The 23,205-nt window shown below is 43.3% G+C and overlaps 1 protein-coding gene across 6 annotated transcripts in view; it reads left to right on the top strand.

Moving 5' to 3' along the window:
* Positions 1-349: 349 nt before the first annotated feature.
* The window catches only part of IFRD2 (interferon related developmental regulator 2), a 31,455-nt gene continuing 8,599 nt past the window's right edge, over positions 350-23,205 (top strand). For all 6 annotated transcript variants that reach the window (XM_060022546.1, XM_060022551.1, XM_060022552.1 and 3 more), the window contains exon 1: positions 350-551. In XM_060022546.1, coding sequence (XP_059878529.1) covers positions 494-551 — 58 coding nt within the window. In that variant the 5' untranslated portion in view covers positions 350-493. The remainder of the gene's footprint in view (positions 552-23,205) is intronic.

Raw genomic sequence — 23,205 nt, 5'->3', positions numbered from 1 at the left:
TCCTGTCGCGAGCGTCCCGCTGCAAGTACCCAGAGATGCCGGTCCTGCGTCGTGGGCAGCTACAGAGTTAACGACTAAACGTGTTGGGCGAGGGGGTGGGAACGCCGCAAGGCATTGTGGGTGCATAGTTCAGCTAGAGCGTCGTGGGCTTGTGGGTCCCGGGAGCTGACTACAATTCCCAAGGTGCTCTGCGCCCAGCGGGGGGGGCGGTAATCCGCGCGCAGCACCTTGGGAATAGTAGTTTCGGCCGTACGGAGAGGTTCCATGAATCGGGAGACCAGGAACTCGCCTTCCCGGCCACCCATTTAGCAGGGTGGGGCGCTTCGACACGTTCGGCAGGGCGGGGCGCCTCGCGAAGATGGTGGCGCGCGCGGCGTGTGGCTCCCGTCGTCTGCCCAAGTCTCAACTCAGCGCATTGGCCGGCGACTCGCTGGTCTGGAGCCCCTGCCCGCCGGGTCCCTGACCCCGCGCCCCGCCGCGCCCAATTCCCGGCATGCCCCGCGCCCGAAAAGGCAGCGCGCCGCGCAGAGGCGGCAAGCGCAGCGGAGGAGGTAAGTGGGGGGCTCTGGGCAACTGAGGAACGTTGAGCTGGGGCCCTGTGTGGGTTCCCGTCGGTGTCCTTAAGAGTCCTGGGGTAGAGACTCCAGCCTCGGCCGGTCTGGTGCCACCCGCAACTCTCCCCGTGACCTGCACATGCCCAAGGAGTTTGCGGCCACGTGTGCGCCTAACTTGAGTGCGCCGACCGCTTGTCCGGAGCCCTCGCTCCCCGCCCGCACCTGGTCCGCACATCCCGGCCTTGGTTGGTTTCCACATTGCCTCTCTACCCAAGTTGTCTGTTGTGATGGACAAACAGGCCAGACGGAGCAGGAAGCCAGCCCCCTCCCCAAGCCCTGATCCTTGCCTGGACTGAACTAGGAAGTTGGCCGGAGGCCTGGGCTATCCCGGAGAACTGAGAGAGGGGATGATTGGGAAGCTGCAAAATTTGGGCCTTGACTGCCTAGACCTAGAAGGTTGATGAGAGCCCTGGAGCCGGAGGCAGTCCAGAGAGTCGCTTATCAGGTCTACCAGAGGAGCATGTCCTGGTGCAGTAAACACATGTGTTTACTCTGTAGGGAAGGGGTGCCTCTTAGGCACAGCTCAGACCTGGCCGCCACTTCAGTGGGGCTTGGGTGAGGGTGTTACTGAACCAAACGTGGGTCTGCTTGCCCCGGAGCAGTAAAGCCAATCTACTGATGAAACCGCAGAAATGCATTGGGGGTGGGGTGTGCGTGGTCCGAGTAGCTCCCGTTCGTTAGAGCAGAAAGAATTCAGGGAGAGGCAAAGTGATAGATAAGAAGTGACTTATTAGAGTAGGACACTTGAGAGGCTTACAAGGGGGTGGGTGAGAGGGTGCCATCTGGAGAACATGGTGAGCTATAGTTTTATAATCAAAGGAAGAATGGGGAGGGTGAGAAGACCACCTTCTTCCTCATTATTGAGGAGACATCAAGCTTCCATCAATTCCTTTTCCAAGTCGGGTGGGGAGTTTTCTTGTTCCTACATGGTCAAACCAGGACTGTCATGGCGCAATGGAAATGAGCAAAAAGGCGGTAACATACACTAACATATGATAAATCATTTCAAGTTTTAGTATAATGTCACCCTTTCCTTATATGTTTGTTTTTAGTGCACGTGTGTCCTAGGAATCATTAACCTGAGCTCACTGGGCAGGATGTGGGTCTCATTCCACCATTGTTTTGTTGTTTTGTGGCATGTCTCATGCTTCTGTTGCATGGTTTTGTGGTTAAGCAAACCTGCTTTCTTGAGTGATCATTAACTTACAGGGGTCTCCCATACTTTTTTCTTTACTTATAACCACTTACTGGGATTAACTATTTAATCACCTACTTTGTCCTTTTACTCTGTCCGTATCATTCCCCCCTCCAGGTGTTTACCCTTTATGCTTAAAGGGGGGTAATGGGTGACAACCTATCATTAACTACTTTCTGCTGAGATGGAATGTAGGCCTGCCTGGGGAAGAAGTAAAACACCTGGCTGACTGTCCCTTCTCTGTTAGAAGAACCAGAAGCCAATGCCCCTCCTGTTAGCATTATTCTTTTTTTTTGTTTGTTTTTTTTTGTTTTTTTGTGCGGTACTCGGGCCTCTCACTGCTGTGGCCTCTCCCATTGTGGAGCACAGGCTCTAGAGGCGCAGGCTCAGTGGCCATGGCTCACGGGCCCAGCTGCTCCACGACATGTGGGATCCTCCTGGACCAGGGCACGAACCCATGTCCCCTGCATCGGCAGGCGGACTCCCAACCACTGCACCACCAGGGAAGCCCATTAACATTATTCTTTTAGCCCTTGTGGACGTTAAGCATCGGTGGATGAGTTTATAAAAGATACAAATTGAAAGAAATACAGCAGGGACTTCCTTGGTGGTGCAGTGGTTAAGAATCCGCCTGCCAAGGCAGGGATCACAGGTTCAATCCCTGGTCTGGGAAGATCCCACATGCCAAGGAGCAACTAAGCCCGTGCACCACAACTACTGAGCCTGCGCTCTAGAGACCATGAGCCACAACTACTGAAGCCCACACGCCTAGAGCCCGTGCTCCGCAACAAGAGAAGCCACCACAGTGAGAAGCCTGTGCACCACAATGAAGAGTAGCCCCCACTCTCTGCAACTAGAGAAAGCCCGCGTGCAGCAACGAAGATCCAACGCAGCCAAAAAACTAAATACATAAATAAAATAAATAAGTTTATTTAAGAAAAAAAGAAAGAAATACAGCAATAAGCATTAGAAGAGTTATTAAAAGAGATTGTAGCCACCGTCTTGGAGACCCAAACCATTTTTTCAAAACATTTTACAAATCTGGAAGGCAGTTACTTGAGGCCTCAATCTGTTTGCTTTTGGCTAGGCCCGGAACCTTAATGTTTTATACTTAGGGGTTTATTGAGACTTTTTTTTTTTTTTTCCGGTACGCAGGCCTCTCACTGTTGTGGCCTCTCCCATTGCAGAGCACAGGCTCCGGACGCGCAGGCTCAGTGGCCATGGCTCACGGGCCCAGTCGCTTTGCGGCATGTGGGATCTTCCCGGACCGGGGCACGAACCCGTGTTCCTTGCATCGGCAGGCGGACTCTCAACCACTGTGCCACCAGGGAAGCCCGAGACTTTTATTTTAGTTATAGATTTACTCTGTTTTTCTTTTTTTTTGGTTAATATCATTTAGTGATAAGGGTGGCTTCCTTGTCCCTCGAGAAACAAAGTGTCGCCTAATCTAGTTATAAGTTCCTTCCATTAAAGAGAGAGGACAATCAGGCACAAACAAAAAGGAATGTAAAAACGACCAGCCATTGATGTTGCGCAAAAGGGGTTCCAGGGAAGTGTGCCCCTGTCTCTTTCTTGACACTCCCATTACATATTTCCTATGGTTGTTATGGCTTTCAGTCTTGGGTTAAGACTGAAAGGGTTGCACTGGTGTTTATGAGAAATTTTATCAAGTGGCTCACCACGTCAATTACCACCTGAAGTTTGAGGCTCGACAGTAGTTATGTAGATGGTATCTCTAGGTGGATCCCCTTTTGGCCTTGGGCCCCCCTCAGTCTTTCGATTGTAAAACCATCAAAGGCCGAGGGATCCCTGTCGCTTTCTGGCATCTGGGGCATTCCCTCTGCCAGTGCCCTGGCTATTTGCAAAGGGTACATTGATGACAGTCTTTCCTTCAGTGCCCCCTCGTCCATGTAGGGTACACTGTCTCGGTACCCACGGGCCCTGTGGTTTACCATGGCCAGATTGGCCCAGAAAGCCCAGCCTCCCCTTTAGTGGTTTTTCAGAGGACCAAGTTACTGCCATCATTTGGGCCTTTTGTATATTTCTTTGGGTGCATTTAATCTTTTAGGTTATATTCCTATTATTGAAAACTGAATAAGCCAATTGGAGCAAGTCGCTTATAGGTGTCTGAGGACCAGCCATTGCTTTTTACCACATATTTATTTATTTTAAAAATGTATGTTTATTTGGCTGCGTTGGGTCTTCGTTGCTGCACGCGGGCTTTCGCTAGTTGTAGAGAGCGGGGGCTACTCTTCATTGTGGTGCACACGCTTCTCATTTCAGTGGCTTCTCTTGTTGCAGAGCACGGGCTTTAGGTGCGCGGGCTTCAGTAGTTGTGGTGTGCGGGCTTCAGTAGTTGTAGCTCGTGTGCTCTAGAGCGCAGGCTCAGTAGTCGTGGCACAGGAGCTTTAGTTGCTCCGTGGCATGTGGGATCTTCCCGGACCAGAGATCAAACCCATGTCCCCTGCATTGGCAGATGGATTCTTAACCACTGTGCCACCAGGGAAGTCCGGCCATTGCTTTTTGAATTTTGTGCGTGATGTCTGGGGCAGACTGGGCTATGAAATGCATAGCCAAAAGGGCCTGTCCCTCCAGAGAGGAGGGATCCACATTCATATACTTTTCAAAAGTTTCTATTAACCTTTCTTGAAATACTGTCAGATTTTCGTTTAATTCCTGTTGGACTTTTTTTTACTTCTTTGTAATTGACAGGTTTTACTGAAAAAAATTTTATAGCCTTTATTAAACAATTAATCATATGGTCCCATCTATCCCTATGAATAGAATTTATTTAGTAATTCCACTGTGGGTCTGCCTCGGGGACAGCTTTGTTCCGCAGGCGGTACACTGTGTGGCCCTGTTGGTCTCAGGCTGCCAGTATTATATGCTGTTCTTTCTCTGGGGTGCAGCAGTTGGATAAGATTTGTAAATCCCCCCTGGTGAGATCATTAACCAAATAAACTTCTTTGTGGAAAGCTTAGAATCCTCAGCAAAACTTTCCAACTTCTGCCAGACTTAAATCGGACATTGAAAAAAAGCACATGAACTCTTATTGTTTCTTTTTTTAAAAAATTTATTTATTTTAATTTATTTATTTTTGGCTGCATTGGATTTTCGTTGCTGCATGTGGGCTTTCTCTAGTTGAAGCGAGCGGGGGCTACCCTTTCTTTGCAGTGTGCGGGCTTCTCATTGAGGTGGCTTCTCTTGTTGCAGAGCACGGGCTCTAGGCTCACAGGCTTCAGTAGTTGTGGCACGCAGTCTCAGTAGTTGTGACTCGCGGGCTCTAGAGCGCAGGCTCAGTAGCTGTGGCGCACAGGCTTAGTCACTCTGCGGCATGTGGGATCTTCCCGGACCAGGGCTCGAACACATGTCCCCTGCATTGGCAGGCGGATTCTCAACCACTGCGCCACCAAGGAAGCCCTCTTATTGTTTCTTGATTTTTATTATGAATTTCTCTTAGAGGCAGAACCCTAGAGGCAGTTGGTTAGTAACTTATGCCTCTGCGGGTGCTAGCTGGACTGAAAATGGGCCCCTTGGGTAACTCGGAGTACAGAGGAGCTCCTGAATATATCGGAGGTCTCTCCTTACCCTTGGGTGCATTTTTCCCTGGGATAATAGTCTCCGCTGGAGGAATGGCTCCCGCCTGTAAGATAGCCCTTGTTGGAGCAGCCATTTCCAAGGATACAGCAGCTTCCACTGGAGCAATGGTTAGCTATCTAAAAGTTTCGTTTCCCTGTCAAAATCCACCGTGCAATTTAATCAAGATTTACAACTTTAGATGTTACCTCTTCTTCTTTTTTTTTTTAATATTTATTTACTTATTTGGCTGCATCGGGTCTTTGTTGCTGCACGTGGGATCTTCATTGCTGCATTCGGGATCTTTAGTTGTGGCATGTGGGATCTAGTTCCCTGACCAAGGATCGAACCTGGGCACCCTGCATTGGGAGCACGGAGTCCCAACCACTGGACCACCAGGGAAGTCCCTAGATGTTATCTCTTCTAAAGTAGTCTCCCAACGAGGTGTTAATGCCAGAGAAATTGCCACAAAGGAGTAGTACAGAAGGTGTCCCCAGTGGTGAACCGTCTTGCTGCAAACTGGAAATAAAGGGTCAACACTTGTAAGGGTCGGAGGAGGGGAAGACTGACATCAGTGCTCAGGAAGTCCTCCGTTGGGCACTTGTAGTAATTAGGGTAAAAGTACCTTAATTCTTGGAAGTTGATTCCCTTCAGTTTCTTTGTGCCTGATGTACTTAAGAATACCTGATAAGAGGCCTTTTATCTGGGTTGGACACATTCTTTTAAATGATTTTTTTTAACAAATTTATTTATTTTATTTTTGCCAGCGTTGGGTCTTCGTTGTTGCGCGCAGGCTTTTCTCTGGTTGCAGAAAGCGGGGGCTACTCTTCACTTTGGTGTGCAGACTTCCATTGCGGTGGCTTCTCTTGTTGCGGAGCACAGGCTCTAGGCGCACGGGCTTCAGTAGTTGTGGTTCGCAGGCTATAGAGTGCAGGCTCAGTGGTTGTGGTGCACGGGCTTAGTTGCTCTGCGGCATGTGGGATCTTCCCAGACCAGGGCTTGAACCCGTGTCCCCTGCATTGGCAGGCGGATTCTTAACCACTGCGCCACCAGGGAAGCTCTAAATGATTTTTTTTTCCTTGTATGTATAATCCCCTGGTTATACATTATGGGCATCTAATTTTCATCCAAGGATAGATTACAGTGATCAGCTTTAGAAACAAGCTTAGAATATCTTTTTAATAACTTAATTAACCTTTACAATAATATAACATATAATATAACATAGTCCCCCAGTATTATTGTGTTACTGTCCATTTCCTCTTTTATAGCTGTTAGCAGTTGCCTTATGTGTTGAGGTGCTCCTATGTTGGGTGCATATATATTTATAATTGTTATACCTTCTTCTTGGATTGATCCCTTGATCATTATGTAGTGTCCTTCCTTGTCTCTTGTAACATTCTTTATTTTAAAGTCTATTTGATCTGATATGAGTATTGCTACTCTAGCTTTCTTTTTTTTTTTTTTTTTTTTTTGCGGTACGCGGGCCTCTCACTGTTGTGACCTCTTCCGTTGCGGAGCACAGGCTCCGGACGCGCAGGCTCAGCGGCCATGGCTCATGGGCCCAGCCACTCCGCGGCATGTGGGATCTTCCCGGACCGGGGCACGAACCTGTGTTCCCTTCATTGGCAGGCAGACTCTCAACCACTGCGCCACCAGGGAAGTCCTCTAGCTTTCTTTTGATTTCCATTTGTGTGGAATATCTTTTTCCATCCCCTCACTTTCAGTCTGTATGTGTCCCTACGTCTGAAGTGGGTCTCTTGTAGACAGTATATAGATGGGTCTTGTTTTTGTATCCATTCAGCAAGCCTGTGTCTTTTGGTTGGAGCATTTAATCCATTCACGTTTAAGGTTTAATTATCGATATGTATGTTCCTATGACCATTTTCTTAATTCTTTTGGTTTTTTTTTTTTTTTTAAGCAGAGGTCTTTTTAGAAGCCCATATGATTTAAACTTATTTATTTATTTATGGCTGTGTTGGGTCTTCTTGTCTGTGCGAGGGCTTTCTCTAGTTGTGGCAAGCGGGGGCCACTCTTCATCGCGGTGCGTGGGTCTGGGTTTGTTTTTGTAGGTCCTTTTCTTCTCTTGTGTTTCCCACTTAGAGAAGTTCCTTCAGCATTTGTTGTAGAGCTGGTTTGGTGGTGCTGAATTCTCTAAGCTTTTGCTTGTCTGTAAAGCTTTTGATTTTTCCATCGAATCTGAATGAGATCCTTGCCGGGTAGAGTAATCTTGTTTGTAGGTTCTTCCCTTTCATCACTTGAAGTATATCATACCACTCCCTTCTGGCTTGTAGAGTTTCTGCTGAGAAATCAGCTGTTAACCTTATGGGAGTTCCCTTGTATGTTGTTTGTCGTTTTTCCCTTGCTGCTTTCAATAATTTTTCTTTGTCTTTAATTTTTGCCAGTTGGATTACTATGTGTCTCGGCATGTTTCTCCTTGGGTTTATCCTGTATGGGACTCTCTGCGCTTCCTGGACTTGGGTGGCTGTTTCCTTTCCCATGTCAGGGAAGTTTTCGATTATAATTTCTTCAAATATTTTCTCTGGTCCTTTCTCTTTCTCTTCTTCTGAGACTCCTATAATGCGAACGTTGTTGTGTTTAATGTTGTCCCAGAGGTCTCTTAGGCTGTCTTCATTTCTTTTCATTCTTTTTTCTTTATTCTGTTCCGCAGCAGTGAATTCCACCATTCTGTCTTCCAGGTCACTTATCCGTTCTTATGCCTCAGTTATTCTGCTATTGATTCCTTCTAGTGTAGTTTTCATTTCAGTTATTGTATTGTTCATCTCTGTTTATTTGTTCTTTAATTCTTCTAAGTCTTTGTTAAACATTTCTTGTATCTTCTCGACCTTTGCCTCCATTCTTTTTCCGAGGTCCTGTATCATCTTCACTATCATTATTCTGAATTCTTTTTCTGGAAGGTTGCTTACCTCCACTTAATTTTGTTGTTTTCTGGGGTTTTATCTTGTTCCTTCATCTGGTACATAGCCCTCTGCCTTTTCATCTTGCCTGTCTTTCTGTGAATGTAGTTTTCCTTCCACAGGCTGCAGGATTGTAGTTCTTCTTGCTTCTGCTGTCTGCCCTCTGGTGGATGAGGCTATCTAAGGGGCTTGTGCAAGTTTCGTGATGGGAGGGACTGGTGGTGGGTAGAGCTGACTGTTGCTCTGGTGGGCAGAGCTCAGTAAAACTTTAATCCGTTTGCCGCTGATGGGTGGGGCTGGGTACCCTCCCTGTTGGTTGTTTGGCCTGAGGCAACCCAACACTGGATCCTACCTGGGCTCTTTGGTGGGACTAATGGCAGACTCTGGGAGGGCTCATGCCAAGGAGTACTCCCCAGAACTTCTGCTGCCAGTGTCCTTGTCCCCACAGTGAGCCATAGCCACCTCCGCCTCTGCAGGAGATCTTCCAACACTAGCAGGTAGGTCTGGTTCAGTCTCCTGTGGGGTCACTGCTCCTTCCCCTGGGTCCTGATGTGCACACTACTTTATGTGTGCCCTCGAAGAGCGGAGTCTCTGTTTCCCCCAGTCCTGTCGCAGTCCTGCAATCAAATCCCACTAGCCTTCAAAGTCTGATTCTCTAGGAATTCCTCCTCCCATTGCCAGACCCCCAGGTTGGGAAGCCTGACCTGGGGCTCAGAACCCTCACTCCAATGGGTGGATTTCTGTGGTATAAGTGTTCTCCAGTCTGTGAGTCACCCACCCAGCAGTTATGCGATTTGATTTTACTGTGGTTGTGCCCCTCCTACCATCTCACTGTGGCTTCTCCTTTGTCTTTGGATGTGGGGTATCTTTTTTGTTGAGTTCCAGTGTCTTCCTGTTGATGATTGTCCAGCAGCTAGTTGTGATTCTGATGTTCTCACAAGAGGGAGTGAAAGCATGTCCTTCTACTCCACCATCTTGGTTCCGATTCCTATTTGATTCTTTTTTACGGCTGAGTAACATTGTATATATGTACCACATTTTGTTTTGTATTGTTTTGTTTTAGCTGCATTGGGTCTTTGTTGCTGCGCGCAGGCTTTTTTCTAGTTGCAGCGAGCAGGGGCTATTCTTCATTGCGGTGCACAGGCTTCTCACTGCGGTGGCTAATCTTGTTGCGGAGCACGGGTTCTAGGTGCACGGGCTTCAGTAGTTGTGGCTCACAGGCTCTAGAGTGCAGGCTTAGTATTTTCGGTGCACGGGCTTAGTTGCTCCACAATATGTGGGATCTTCCTGGACTAGGGCTCGAACCCGTGTCCCCTGCATTGGCAGGCAAATTCTTAACCACCATGCCACCTGGAAATTCCTGTTTGTTGGAAGTATTTTAATCACAGTTTCAATTTCATTACTTGTGATTGGTCTGTTCATATTTTCTGTTTCTTCCTGGTTCCGTCTTGGAAGGTTGTGTTTTTCTATGAATTTGTCCATTTCTTTTTTATTTTAATTAAAACAATTTTTTTAAATTGTTTATTTATAACCACACCCTACATGTTGTGGAATTTTAGTTCCCCCATCAGGGAATGAACCTGGGCCCCTGGAAGTAGAAGTTCAGGATCCTAACCACTGGACCGCCAGGGAATTCCCCAGAATTTGTCCATTTCTTCTAGGTTGTCCATCTTATTGGCATATAGTTGTTTGTAGTAGTCACTTATGACCCTTTTATTTCTGTGGTGTCCATTGTAACTTATCATTTTTCATTTCTAATTTTACTGATTTGAGCCCACTCCCTTTTTTTTTCTTGTTGAGTCTGGCTAAAGATTTATCAATTTTGTTTATTTTCTCAAAGAGCCAGCTTTTAGTTTCCTTGATCTTTCCTATTGTTTTCTTTGTCTCTATTTCATTTATTTCTGCTCTGATCTTTATGATTTCTTTCCTTCTACTAATTTTGGGTTTTGTTTGTCATTTTTGTCTAGTTGCTTTAGGTTGTTTCTTTATTTGAGATTTTTCTTGTGTTCAGAGGTAGCAAATGTATCACTGTAAACTTCCCTCTTAGAACTGCTTTTGTGGCATCCCATAGGTTTTGGATGTGGTGTTTTTGTTGTCATTTCTCTTTATATATATATATTTTAATAGATCTTTATTGAAGTATATTGTTTCCCAATACTGTGTTAGTTTCTGTTGTACACCAAAGTGAATCAGCCATGTGCATACATATATCCCCATATCTCCTCCCTCTTGAGCCTCCCTCCCACCCTCACTATCCCACCCCTCTAGGTCATCACAAAACATGGAGGTGATCTCCCTGTGCTTCCCACTAGCTAACTATTTTACATTCGGTAGTGTATATATGTCGATCCTACTCTCACTTTCTGCCAGCTTCCCCCTCCCACCCTGTGTCCCCAAGTCCATTCTCTATGTCTACATCTTTATTCCTGCCCTGCAAATAGGTTCATCAGTACCATTTTTTTTCAGATTCCATATATGCGCTAGCACATGGTATTTGTTTTTCTCTTTCTGACTTACTTCACTCTGTATGACAGACTGTAGGTCCATCCACCTCACTACAAATAACTCAAATTCGTTTCTTTTTATGGCTGAGTAATATTCCATTGTATATATGTGGCGCATTTTCTTTATCCATTCATCTGTTGATGGACATTTGGGTTGGTTCCATGTCCTGGCTATTGTAAATAGTGCTGCAATGAACATTGTGGTACATGTATCTTTTTGAAATATATGATTTTCTCAGGATATATGCCCAGTAGTGGGATTCCTGGGTCATATGGTAGTTCTATTTTTAGTTTTTTAAGGAACCTCCATACTGTTCTCCATAGTGGCTGTATCAATTTACATTCCCACCAACAGTGCAAGAGGGTTCCCTTTTCACCACACCCTCTCCAGCATTTATTGTTTCTAGATTTTTTGATAATGGCCATTCTGACCGGCGGGAGGTGACTCCTCATTGTAGTTTTGATTTTCATTTCTCTAATAATTAGTGATGTTGAGCTTCTTTTCATGTGCCTCTTGACCATCTGTATGTCTTCCTTGGTGAAATGTCTGTTTAGGTCCTCCGCTCATGTTTTAATTAGATTGTTTGGTTTTTAGATGTTGAGCTGCATGAGCTGTTTGTATATTTTGAAGATTAATCCTTTGTCTTTTGTTTCATTTGCAAATGTTTTCTCCATTCTGCGGGTTGTCTTTTTGTCTTGTTTATGGTTCCTTTGCTGTGCAAAAGCTTTTAAGTTTAATTAAGTCCCATTTGTTTATTTTTGTTTTAATATCCATTACTCTAGGAGGTGGGTCAGAAAAGATCTTGCTGTGGTTTATGTCAAACAGTGTTTTTCCTGTGTTTTCCTGTAAGAGTTTTATACTGTCCTGTCTTACATTTAGGTCTTTAATCCATTTAGAGTTTCTTTTTGTGTATGGTGTTAGGGAGTGTTCTAATTTCATTCTTTTACATGTAGCTGTCCAGTTTTCCCAGCACCACTTATTGAAGAGGCTGTCTTTTCTCCATTGTATGTTCTTGCCTCCTTTGTCGTAAATTAAGTGACCATATGTGCATGGGTTTATCTCTGGGCAGTCTATCCTGTACCATTAATCTATATTTCTGTTTTTGTGCCAGTACCATACTGTCTTCATTACTGTAGCTTTGTGGTATAGTTCGAAGTTGTGGAGCCTGATTCCTCCAACTCTGTTTTTCTTTATCAAGATTGCTTTGGCAGGGCTTCCCTGGTGGCACAGTGGTTGAGAGTCCGCCTGCCGATGCAGGGGACACGGGTTCGTGCCCCAGTCTGGGAATATCCAACATGCCACAGAGCGGCTGGGCCCATGGGCCATGGCCACTGAGCCTGTGCATCCGGAGCCTGTGCTCCGCAACGGGAGAGGCCACAACAGTGAGAGGCCCCGTGTACCGCAAAAAAAAAAAAAAAAAGATTGCTTTGGCTGTTCGGGGTCTTTTGTGTTTCCATACGAATTGTAAAATTTTTTGTTCTAATTCTGTTAAGAATGCCATTGGTAGTTTGATAGGGATCACACTGAATCTGTGAATTGCTTTGGATAGTATAGTCATTTTCACAATATTGATTCTTCCAGTCCAAGAACGTGGTATATTTCTTCATCTGTTTATGTCATCTTTGATTTTTTTCATCAGTGTTTTATAGTTTTCGGAGTACAGGTCTTTTGTCTCCTTAGGCAGGTTTATTCCTAGGGTTTTTTTTTTTTTAAATAAATTTATTTATTTTTATTTTTGGCTGTTTTGGATCTTTGTTGCTGCGCGCAGGCATTGTCTAGTTGCCGCGAGAGGGGGCTACTCGTTGTTGTGGTGCACAGGCTTCTCATTGTGGTGGCTTCTCTCGTTGCGGAGCACAGGCTGTAGGCGCGCAGGCTCAGTAGTTGTGGCGCATGGGCTTAGTTCCTCCGCGGCACGTAGGATCTTCCCGGACCAGGACTCGAACCTGTTTGTTTCCCCTGCATTGGCAGGCAGATTCTTAACCACTGCGCCACCAGGGAAGTCCTCTTCCTAGGTATTTTATTCTTTTTGTTGCAATGGTAAATGGGATTGTTTTCCTTTATTTCCCATTCTGATTTTTCTTTGTTAATGTATAGGAATGCAAGAGATTTCTGTGCATTAATTTTGTATCCTGCAACTTTACCAAATTCATTGATTAGCTCTAGTAGTTTTCTGGTGGCATCTTTAGGACTCTCTACAGTATCATGTCACCTGCAATCAGTGACAGTTTTACTTCTTCTTTTCCAATTTGTATTCCTTTTATTTCTTTTTCTTCTCTGATTGCCGTGGCTAGGACTTCCAAAACTATGTTGAATAATAGTGGTGAGAGTGGACATCTTTGTCTTGTTCCTGATCTTAGAGGAAATGCTTTCAGTTTTTCACCATTGAGAATGATGTTTGCTGTGGGTTTGTCGTATATGGCCTTTATTATGTTGAGGAAAGTTCCCTCTGTGCCCACTTTCTGGAGAGTTTTTATCATAAACTGGTGTTGAATTTTGTCAAAAGCTTTTTCTGCATCTATTGAGATGATCGTATGCTTTTTATTCTTCAGTTTGTTAATATGGTGTATCACATTGATTGATTTGCATATATTGAAGAATCCTTGCATCCCTGGGATAAATCCCACTTGATCATGGTATATGATCCTTTGAGTGTGTTGTTGGATTCTGTTTGCTAGTATTTTGTTGAGGATTTTTGCATCTATATTCATCTGTGATATTGGTCTGTAATTTTCTTTTTTTGTAGTATCTTTGTCTGGTTTTGGTATCAGGGTGATGGTGGCCTCATAGAATGAGTTTGGGAGTGTTCCTTCCTCCGCAATTTTTTGGAAGAGTTTGAGAAGGATGGGTGTTAGCTCTTCTCTAAATGTTTGATAGAATTCGCCTGTGAAGCCATCTGGTCTTGGACTTTTGTTTGTTGGAAGACTTTTAATTATGTTTTCCATTTCATTACTTGTGATAAGTGTGTTTATATTTCTAACTCTTCCTGGTTCAGTCTTGGAATATTGAACCTTTACAAGAATTTGTCCGTTTCTTCATGGTTGTCCATTTTATTGGCATATAGTTGTTTGTAGTAGTCTCTTGTAATTCTTTGTATTTCTGCGGTGTCAGTTGTGATGTCTCCCTTTTCATTTCTAATTTTTCTTGGTGAGTCTGGCTAAAGGTTTGTCAATTTTGTTTATCTTCTGAAAGAACCAGCTTTTAGTTTTATTGATCTTTGCTATTGTTTTCTTCGTTTCTATTTCATTTATTTCTGCCCTGATCTTTTTTTTTTTACACCTTCATTGGAGTATAATTGCTTTACAATGGTGTGTTGGTTTCTGCTTTATAACAAAGTGAACCAGTTATACATATACATATCTTCCCATATCTCTTCCCTCTCCCGTCTCCCTCCCTCCCACCCTCCTATCCCACCCCTCCAGGCAGTCACAAAGCACCGAGCTGATCTCCCTGTGCTATGCGGCTGCTTCCCACTAGCTATCTACCTTACGTTTGGTAGTGTATATAGGTCCATGCCTCTCTCTCGCTTTGTCACAGCTTACCCTTCCCCCTTCCCATATCCTCAAGTCCATTCTGTAGTAGGTCTGTGTCTTTATTCCTGTCTTACCCGAAGTTTCTTCATGACATTTTTTTTTCTTAAATTCCATATATATGTGTTAGCATACGGTATTTGTCTTTCTCTTTCTGACTTACTTCACTCTGTATGACAGACTCTAGGTCCATCCACCTCATTACAAATAGCTCAATTTCGTTTCTTTTTATGGCTGAGTAATATTCCATTGTATATATGTGCCACATCATCTTTATCCATTCATCCAATGATAGACACTTAGGTTGCTTCCATCTCCTGGCTATTGTAAATAGAGCTGCAGTGAACATTTTGGTACATGACTCTTTTTGAATTATGGTTTTCTCAGGGTATATGCCTAGTAGTGGGATTGCTGGGTCATATGGTAGTTCTATTTGTAGTTTTTTAAGGAACCTCCATACCATTCTCCATAGTGGCTGTACCAATTCACATTTCCACCAGCAGTGCAAGAGTGTTCCCTTTTCTCCACACCCTCTCCAGCATCTATTCTTTCTAGATTTTTTTGATGATGGCCGTTCTCACTGGTGTGAGATGATATCTCATTGTAGTTTTGATTTGCATTTCTCTAATGATTAATGATGTTGAGCATTCTTTCATGTGTTTGTTGGCAGTCTGTATATCTTCTTTGGAGAAATGTCTATTTAGGTCTTTTGCCCATTTTTGGATTGGGTTGTTTGTTTTTTTGTTATTGAGCTGTATAAGCCGCTTATAAATTTTGGAGATTAATCCTTTGTCAGTTGCTTCATTTGCAAATGTTTTCTCCCATTCTGAGGGTTGTCTTTTTGGTCTTGTTTATGGTTTCCTTTGCTGTGCAAAAGCTTTGAAGTTTCATTAGGTCCCATTTGTTTATTTTTGTTTTTATTTCCATTTCTCTAGGAGGTGGGTCAAAAAGGATCTTGCTGTGATTTATGTCATAGAGTGTTCTGCCTATGTTTTCCTCTAAGAGTTTGATAGTGTCTGGCCTTACATTTAGGTCTTTAATCCATTTAGAGCTTATTTTTGTGTATGGTGTTAGGGAGTGATCTAATCTCATACTTTTACATGTACCTGTCCAGTTTTCCCAGCACCACTTATTGAAGAGGCTGTCCTTTCTCCACTGTACATTCCTGCCTCCTTTATCAAAGATAAGGTGACCATATGTGCGTGGGTTTATCTCTGGGCTTTCTATCCTGTTCCATTGATGTATCTTTCTGTTTTTGTGCCAGTACCATACTGTCTTGATTACTGTTGCTTTGTAGTATAGTTTGAAGTCAGGGAACCTGATTCCTCCAGCTCCGTTTTTCATTCTGAAGATGGCTTTGGCTATTCGGGGTCTTTTGTGTTTCCATACAAATTGTGAAATTTTTTGTTCTAGTTCTGTGCAAAATGCCAGTGGTAGTTTGATAGGGATTGCATTGAATCTGTAGATTGCTTTGGGTAGTAGAGTCATTTTCACAATGTTGATTCTTCCAATCCAAGAACATGGTATATCTCTCCATCTATTTGTATCATCTTTAATTTCTTTCATCAGTGTCTTATAATTTTCTCCATACAGGTCTTTTGTCTCCTTAGGTAGGTTTATTCCTAGATATTTTATTCTTTTTGTTGCACTGGTAAATGGGAGTGTTTTCTTGATTTCACTTTAAGATTTTTCATCATTAGTGTATAGGAATGCCAGAGATTTCTGTGCATTAATTTTGTATCCTGCTACTTTACCAAATCCATTGATTAGCTCTAGTAGTTTTCTCGTAGCATCTTTAGGATTCTCTATGTATAGTATCATGTCATCTGCAAACAGTGACAGCTTTACTTCTTCTTTTCTTCCAATTTGGATTCCTTTTATTTCCTTCTCTTCTCTGATTGCTGTGGCTAAAACTTCCAAAACTATGTTGAATAAGAGTGGTGAGAGTGGGCAACCTTGTCTTGTTCCTGATCTTGGTGGAAATGCTTTCAGTTTTTCACCATTGAGGACGATGTTGGCTGTGGGTTTGTCATATATGGCCTTTATTATGTTGAGGAAAGTTCCCTCTATGCCTACTTTCTGCAGGGTTTTTATCATAAATGGGTGTTGAATTTTGTTGAAAGCTTTCTCTGCATCTATTGAGATGATCATATGGTTTTTCTCCTTCAGTTTGTTAATATGGTTTATCACATTGATTGTTTTGCATATATTGAAGAATCCTTGCATTCCTGGAATAAACCCCACTTGATCATGGTGTATGATCCTTTTAATGTGCTGTTGGATTCTGTTTGCTAGTATTTTGTTGAGGATTTTTGCATCTATGTTCACCAGTGATATTGGCCTGTAGTTTTCTTTCTTTGTGACATCCTTGTCTGGTTTTGGTATCAAGATGATGGTGGCCTCGTAGAATGAGTTTGGGAGTCTTCCTCCCTCTGCTATATTTTGGAAGAGTTTGAGAAGATAGGTGTTATCTTTTCTCTGAATATTTGATAGAATTCGCCTGTGAAGCCATCTGGTCCTGGGCTTTTGTTTTTTGGAAGGTTTTTAATCACAGTTTCAATTTCAGTGCTTGTGATTGGTCTGTTCATATTTTCTATTTCTTCCTGATTCAGTCTTGGCAGGTTGTGCATTTCTAAGAATTTGTCCATTTCTTCCAGGTTGTCCATTTCATTGACATAGAGTTGCTTGTAGTAATGCTCATGATCTTTTGCATTTCTGCAGTGTCAGTTGTTACTTCTCCTTTTTCATTTCTAATTCTATTGATTTGAGTCTTCTACCTTTTTTTCTTGATGAGTCTGGCTAGTGGTTTATCAATTTTGTTTATCTTCTCAAAGAACCAGCTTTTAGTTTTATTGATCTTTGCTATCGTTTCCTTCATTTCTTTTTCATTTATTTCTGATCTGATTTTTATGTTTTCTTTCCTTCTGCTAACTTTGGGGTTTTTTTTGTTCTTCTTTCTCTAATTGCTTTAGGTGCAAGGTTAGGTTGTTTATTCGAGATGTTTCCTGCTTCTTAAGGTAGGATTGTATTGCTATAAACTTCCCTCTTAGAACTGCTTTTGCTGCATCCCATAGGTTTTGGGTCGTCGTGTCTCCATTGTCATTTGTTTCTAGGTATTTCTTTATTTCCTGTTTGACTTCTTCAGTGATCACTTAGTTATTAAGTAGTGTATTGTTTAGCCTCCACGTGTTTGTATTTTTTACAGATCTTTTCCTGTAATTGACATCTAGTCTCATAGCATTGTGGTCGGAAAAGATACTTGAAACAATTTCAATTTTCTTAAATTTACCAAGGCTTGACTTGTGACCCAAGATACGATCTGTCCTGGAGAATGTTCCATGAGCACTTGAGAAAAATGTGTATTCTGTCATTTTTGGATGGAATGTCCTATAAATATCAATTAAGTCCATCTCTTTTAATGTATCATTTAAAGCTTGTGTTTCCTTATTTATTTTCATTTTGGTTGCTCTGTCCATTGGTGAAAGTGGGGTGTTAAAGTCCCCTACTATGAATGTGTTACTGTCGATTTCCCCTTTTATGGCTGTTAGTATTTGCCTTATGTATTGAGGTGCTCCTATGTTGGGTGCATAAATATTTACAATTGTTATATCTTCTTCTTGGATCGATCCCTTGATCATTATGTAGTGTCCTTCTTTGTCTCTTCTAATAGTCTTTATTTTAAAGTCTGTTTTGTCTGATACAAGAATTGCTACTCCAGCTTTCTTTTGGTTTCCATTTGTATGGAGTATCTTTTTCCATCCCCTCACTTTCAGTCTGTATGTGTCTCTAGGTCTGAAATGGGTCTCTTGTAGACAGCATACATATGGGTCTTGTTTTTGTATCCATTCAGCCACTCTGTGTCTTTTGGTGGGAGCATTTAGTCCATTTACATTTAAGGTAATTATCGATATGTATGTTCCTATTCCCATTTTCTTAATTGTTTTGGGTTCGTTATTGTAGGTCTTTACCTTCTCTTGTATTTCTTGCCTAGAGAAGTTCCTTTAGCATTTGTTGTAAAGCTGGTTTGGTGGTGCTGAACTCTCTCAGCTTTTGCTTGTCTGTAAAGGTTTTAATTTCTCCATCAAATCTGAATGAGATCCTTGCTGGGTAGAGTAATCTTGGTTGCAGGTTTTTCTCCTTCATCACTTTAAATATGTCGTGCCAGGCCCTTCTGGCTTGCAGAGTTTCTGTTGAAAGATCAGCTGTTAACCTCATGGGGATTCCCTTGTGTGTTATTTGTTGTTTTTCCCTTGCTGCTTTTAATATGTTTTCTTTGTATTTAATTTTTGACAGTTTGATTAATATGTGTCTTGGTGTATTTCTCCTTGGATTTATCCTGTATGGGACTCTCTGTGCTTCCTGGACTGATTAACTATTTCCTTTCCCATATTAGGGAAGTTTTCAACTATAATCTCTTCAAATATTTTCTCAGTCCCTTTCTTTTTCTCTTCTTCTTCCGGAACCCCTATAATTCGAATGTTGGTACGTTTAATGTTGTCCCAGAGGTCTCTGAGACTGTCCTCAGTTCTTTTCATTCTTTTTTCTTTATTCTGCTCTGCAGTGGTTATTTCCACTATTTTATCTTCCAGGTCACTTATCCGTTCTTCTGCCTCAGTTATTCTGCTATTGATCCCATCTAGAGTGTTTTTAATTTCATTTATTGTGTTGTTCGTCGTTGTTTGTTTCATCTTTAGTTCTTCTAGGTCCTTGTTAAATGTTTCTTGCATTTTGTCTCTTCTATTTCCAAGATTTTGGATCATCTTTACTATCATTATTCTGAATTCTTTTTCAGGTAGACTGCCTATTTCCTCTTCATTTGTTAGGTCTGGTGGGTTTTTATCTTGCTCCTTCATCTGCTGTGTGTTTTTCTGTCTTCTCATTTTGCTTATCTTACTGTGTTCTGGGTCTCCTCTTTGCAGGCTGCAGGTTCGTCGTTCCCGCTGTTCTTGGTGTCTGTCCCCAGTGGCTAAGGTTGGTTCAGTGGGTTGTGTAGGCTTCCTGGTGGAGGGGACTAGTGCCTGTGTTCTGGTGGATGAGGCTGGATCTTGTCTTTCTGGTGGGCAGGTCCACATCTGGTGGTGTGTTTTGGGGTGTCTGTGGACTTATTATTATTTTATGTAGCCTTTCTGCTAATGGGTGGGGTTGTGTTCCTGTCTTGCTAGTTATTTGGCATAGGGTTTCCAGCACTGTAGCTTGCTGGTCGTTGAGTGAAGCTGGGTGCTGGTGTTGAGATGGAGATCTCTGGGAGATTTTCGCCGTTTGATATTATGTGGAGCTGGGAGGTCTCTTGTGCACCAGTGTCCTGAAGTTGGCTCTCCCACCTCAGAGGCACAGCACTGACTCCTGGCTGCAGCACCAAGAGCCTTTCATCCACATGGCTCAGAATAAAAGGGAGAAAAAGTAGAAAGAAGGAATTAGTAGAAAGAAAGAAAGAAAAAAAGAAAGAAAGAAAGAAGGAAAGAAAGAAAGAAAGAAGGAAGGAAGGAAAGGGGAGGGAGGGAGGAAGGAAGGAGGGAAGGAAGAAAAAAAGATAAAGTAAAATAAAGTAAGATAAAATATAATAAAGTTATTAAAATAAAAAATAATTATTAAGAAAAAAATTAAAACGAACAAAAAACGGACGGATAGAACCGTAGGACAAATGGTGGTAGCAAAGCTATACAGACAAAATCTCACACAGAAGCATATACATACACACTCACAAAAAGACTAAAAGGGGAAAAAATCATAAATCGTGCTCTCAAAGTCCACCTCCTCAATTTGGAATGATTTGTTGCCTAAAGGAGGGAAGGAAGGAAGGAAAGAAAGAAGATAAAGTAAAATAAAATAAAGTTATTAAAATAAAAAATAATTATTGAGAAAAAATTATTTAAAAAAAGGACGGATAGAACCCCAGGGCAAATGGTGGAAGCAAAGCTGTACAGACAAAATCTCATACAGAAGCATACACATACACACTCACAGAAAGAGAAAAAGGAGAAAAAATCATAAACCTTGCTCTCAGAGTCCACCTCCTCAATTTGGGATGATTTGTTGTCTATTCACGTATTCCACAGCTGCAGGGTACATCAAGTTGATTGTGGAGCTTTAATCCCCTGCTTCTGGGGCTTCTGGGAGAGATTTCCCTTTCTCTTCTTTGTTCTCACAGCTCCCAGGAGCTCAGCTTTGGATTTGGCCCCCGCCTCTGTGTGTCGCCGGAGGGCGTCTGTTCTTCGCTCAGACAGGACGGGGTTAAAGGAGCAGCTGCTTCGGGGGCTCTGGCTCACTCAGGCGGCGGGGAGGGAGGGGTACGGAGCGCGGGGCGAGCCTGCGGTGTCAGAGGCCGGCATGACTTTGCACCCGCCTGAGGCGTGCCGTACATTCTCCCGGGGAAGTTGTCCCTGGATCCCGGGACCCTGGCAGTGGCGGGCTGCACAGGCTTCCCGGAAGCGGGATGTGGATAGTAGCCTGTGCTCGCACACAGGCTTCTTGGTGGCGGCAGCAGCAGCCTTAGCGTCTCATGCCTGTCTCTGGGGGACGCGCTTTTAGCCGCGGCTCGCGCCCGTCTCTGGAATTCCTTTAAGCAGCGCTCTTAATCCCCTCTCCTCGCGCAACAGGAAACGAAGAGGGATGAATAAGTCTCTTGCCTCTTCGGCAGGTCTAGACTTTTCCCCGTACTCCCTCCCGTCTAGCCGTGGTGCACTAACCTCCTGCAGGCTGTGTTCGTACCGCCAACCCCAGTCCTCTCCCTGTACTCCGGACCGAAGCCCGAGCCTCAGCTCCCAGCCGAGCCCGCCCCAGCGGGTGAGCAGACCAGTCTCTTGGGCTGGTGAGTGCTGGTTAGCAGCGATCCTCTGTGCGGGAATCTCTCTGCTTTTCCCTCTGCACCCCTGTTGCTGTGCTCTCCTCCGTGGCTCCGAAGCTTCCCCCCTCCGCCACCCGCAGTCTCCGCCCGCGAAGGGGCTTCTAGTGTGTGGAAACCTTTCCTCCTTCACGACTCTCTCCCACTGGTGCAGGTCCCGTCCCTATCCTTTTGTCTCTGTTTATTCTTTTTTCTTTTGCCCTACCCAGGTACGGGGGACTTTCTTGCCTTTTGGGAGGTCTGAGGTCTTCTGCCAGTGTTCAGTAGGTGTTATGTAGGAGTCGTTCCACGTGTAGATGTATTTCTGGTGTATCTGTGGGGAGGAAGTTGATCTCCGCGACTTACTCTTCTGCCATCTTCCCTAATCCCCTGCCCTGATCTTTTATTTCTTTCCTTCTACTGACTTTGGGTTTTCTTTGTTCTTCTTTCTCTAGGTGTTTTAAGTGTAGGGTTAGATTGTTTATCTGAGATTTTTCTTATTTCTTGAGGTGAGATTGAATTGCTGTAAACTTCCCTCTTAGAACTGCTTTCAATGTGTCCCATAGGTTTTGGGTCGTCCTGTTTTCATTGTCATTTGTTTCTATGTATTTTTTTTATTCTTCTTTGATTTCTTCAGTGATCTCTTGGTTATTTAGTAGCGCACTGCTTAGCCTGCATGTATTTGTGTTTTTTACAGTTTTTTTCTTGTAATTGATTTCCAATCTCATAGCATTGTCGTTACAAATCTCTAGGTATTTTTTGAATTCCTCTTTGATTTCTTCAGTGATCCACTGGTTGTTTAGTAAAATATTGTTTAACCTCCACATGTTTATGTTTTTTACAATTTTTTTCCTGTTATTTTTTTTCTTTAAATTTTTATTGGAGTATAGTTTACAGTGTTTGTCAGTTTCACATGTACAAAAAAGAGAATGTTATATATATATATTCTTTTTTGAATTCTTTTGTTATAAAGGTTATGAGAGAGTGTTGAGTAGAGTTCCCTGTGCTCTACAGTAGGTCCTTGTCGATTGTCTGTTTTATATACATTCTTGTGTACATGTTAATCCCAACCTACAAATTTATCCCTCCTTGCCCTCTATCGCCTTTGGTAACCATGAGTTTCTTTCCGTTTCTTTTCTTGTTTTTTTTGGCCATGCCGCGCAGCTTCTGGGATCTTAGTTCCGTGACCACCGATAGAACCCGGACCTTGACAGTAAAAGCTCAGAGCCCTGGGCTTCCCTGGTGGCGCAGTGGTTAAGCGTCCGCCTGCCGATGCAGGGGACACGGGTTCGTGCCCCAGTCCGGGAAGATCCCACATGCCGCGGAGCGGCTAGGCCCGTGAGCAACGGCCGCTGAGCCTGCGCGTCCAGAGCCTGTGCTCTGCAACGGGAGAGGCCACAATAGTGAGAGGCCCGCGTACTGCAAAAAAAAAAAAAGCTCAGAGCCCTAACCACTGGACTCATGGGGAATTACCCATAAGTTTCTTTTCTAAATCTATGAGTCTGTTTTGTAAATTAGTTCATTTGTATCAATTTTTAGATTTCACACATAAGTGATATCATAAGATGTTTGTGATCATCTCTAGGTCCTTCTTGTTGCTGCAAATAGCATTATTTTGTCCTTTTTTGTGGCCAATATTACATTGTATATATGTACCACATCTTCTTTATCCATTCATTTATCGATGGACATTTTGGTTGCTTCCTTGTCTTGGTTATTGTATATACTGTTGCAGTGCACGTAGGGGTGCATGAGCCATTTGGAACTATGGTGTTTTTCTGGGTATTCGCCCAGAAGTGGGATTGCCGGATCATATGATTGCTCATTTTTCGTTTTTTGAGGAACTTCGCTGCTGCTCTCCATACTGGCTGTGCCCTTTTACATTCCCCCCAACAGTGTAGGAGGGTTCCTTTTTCTTCACGCCCTGTCCAGCATTTACTGTTTGTAGACTTTTTGAGGATGGCCATTCTGACTGGTGTGAGGTGATACCTCCTTGTAGTTTTGATTTGCATTTCTCTAATAATTAGCGATGCTGAGTATGTTTTTGTGT

This window comes from Delphinus delphis, chromosome 10 (genome assembly GCF_949987515.2).
Source record: "Delphinus delphis chromosome 10, mDelDel1.2, whole genome shotgun sequence".
NCBI classification, from domain to species: domain Eukaryota; kingdom Metazoa; phylum Chordata; class Mammalia; order Artiodactyla; family Delphinidae; genus Delphinus; species Delphinus delphis.
The sequence above is the reverse complement of the archived record's forward strand: the minus strand, read 5'-3'. Positions and strand labels throughout refer to the sequence as shown.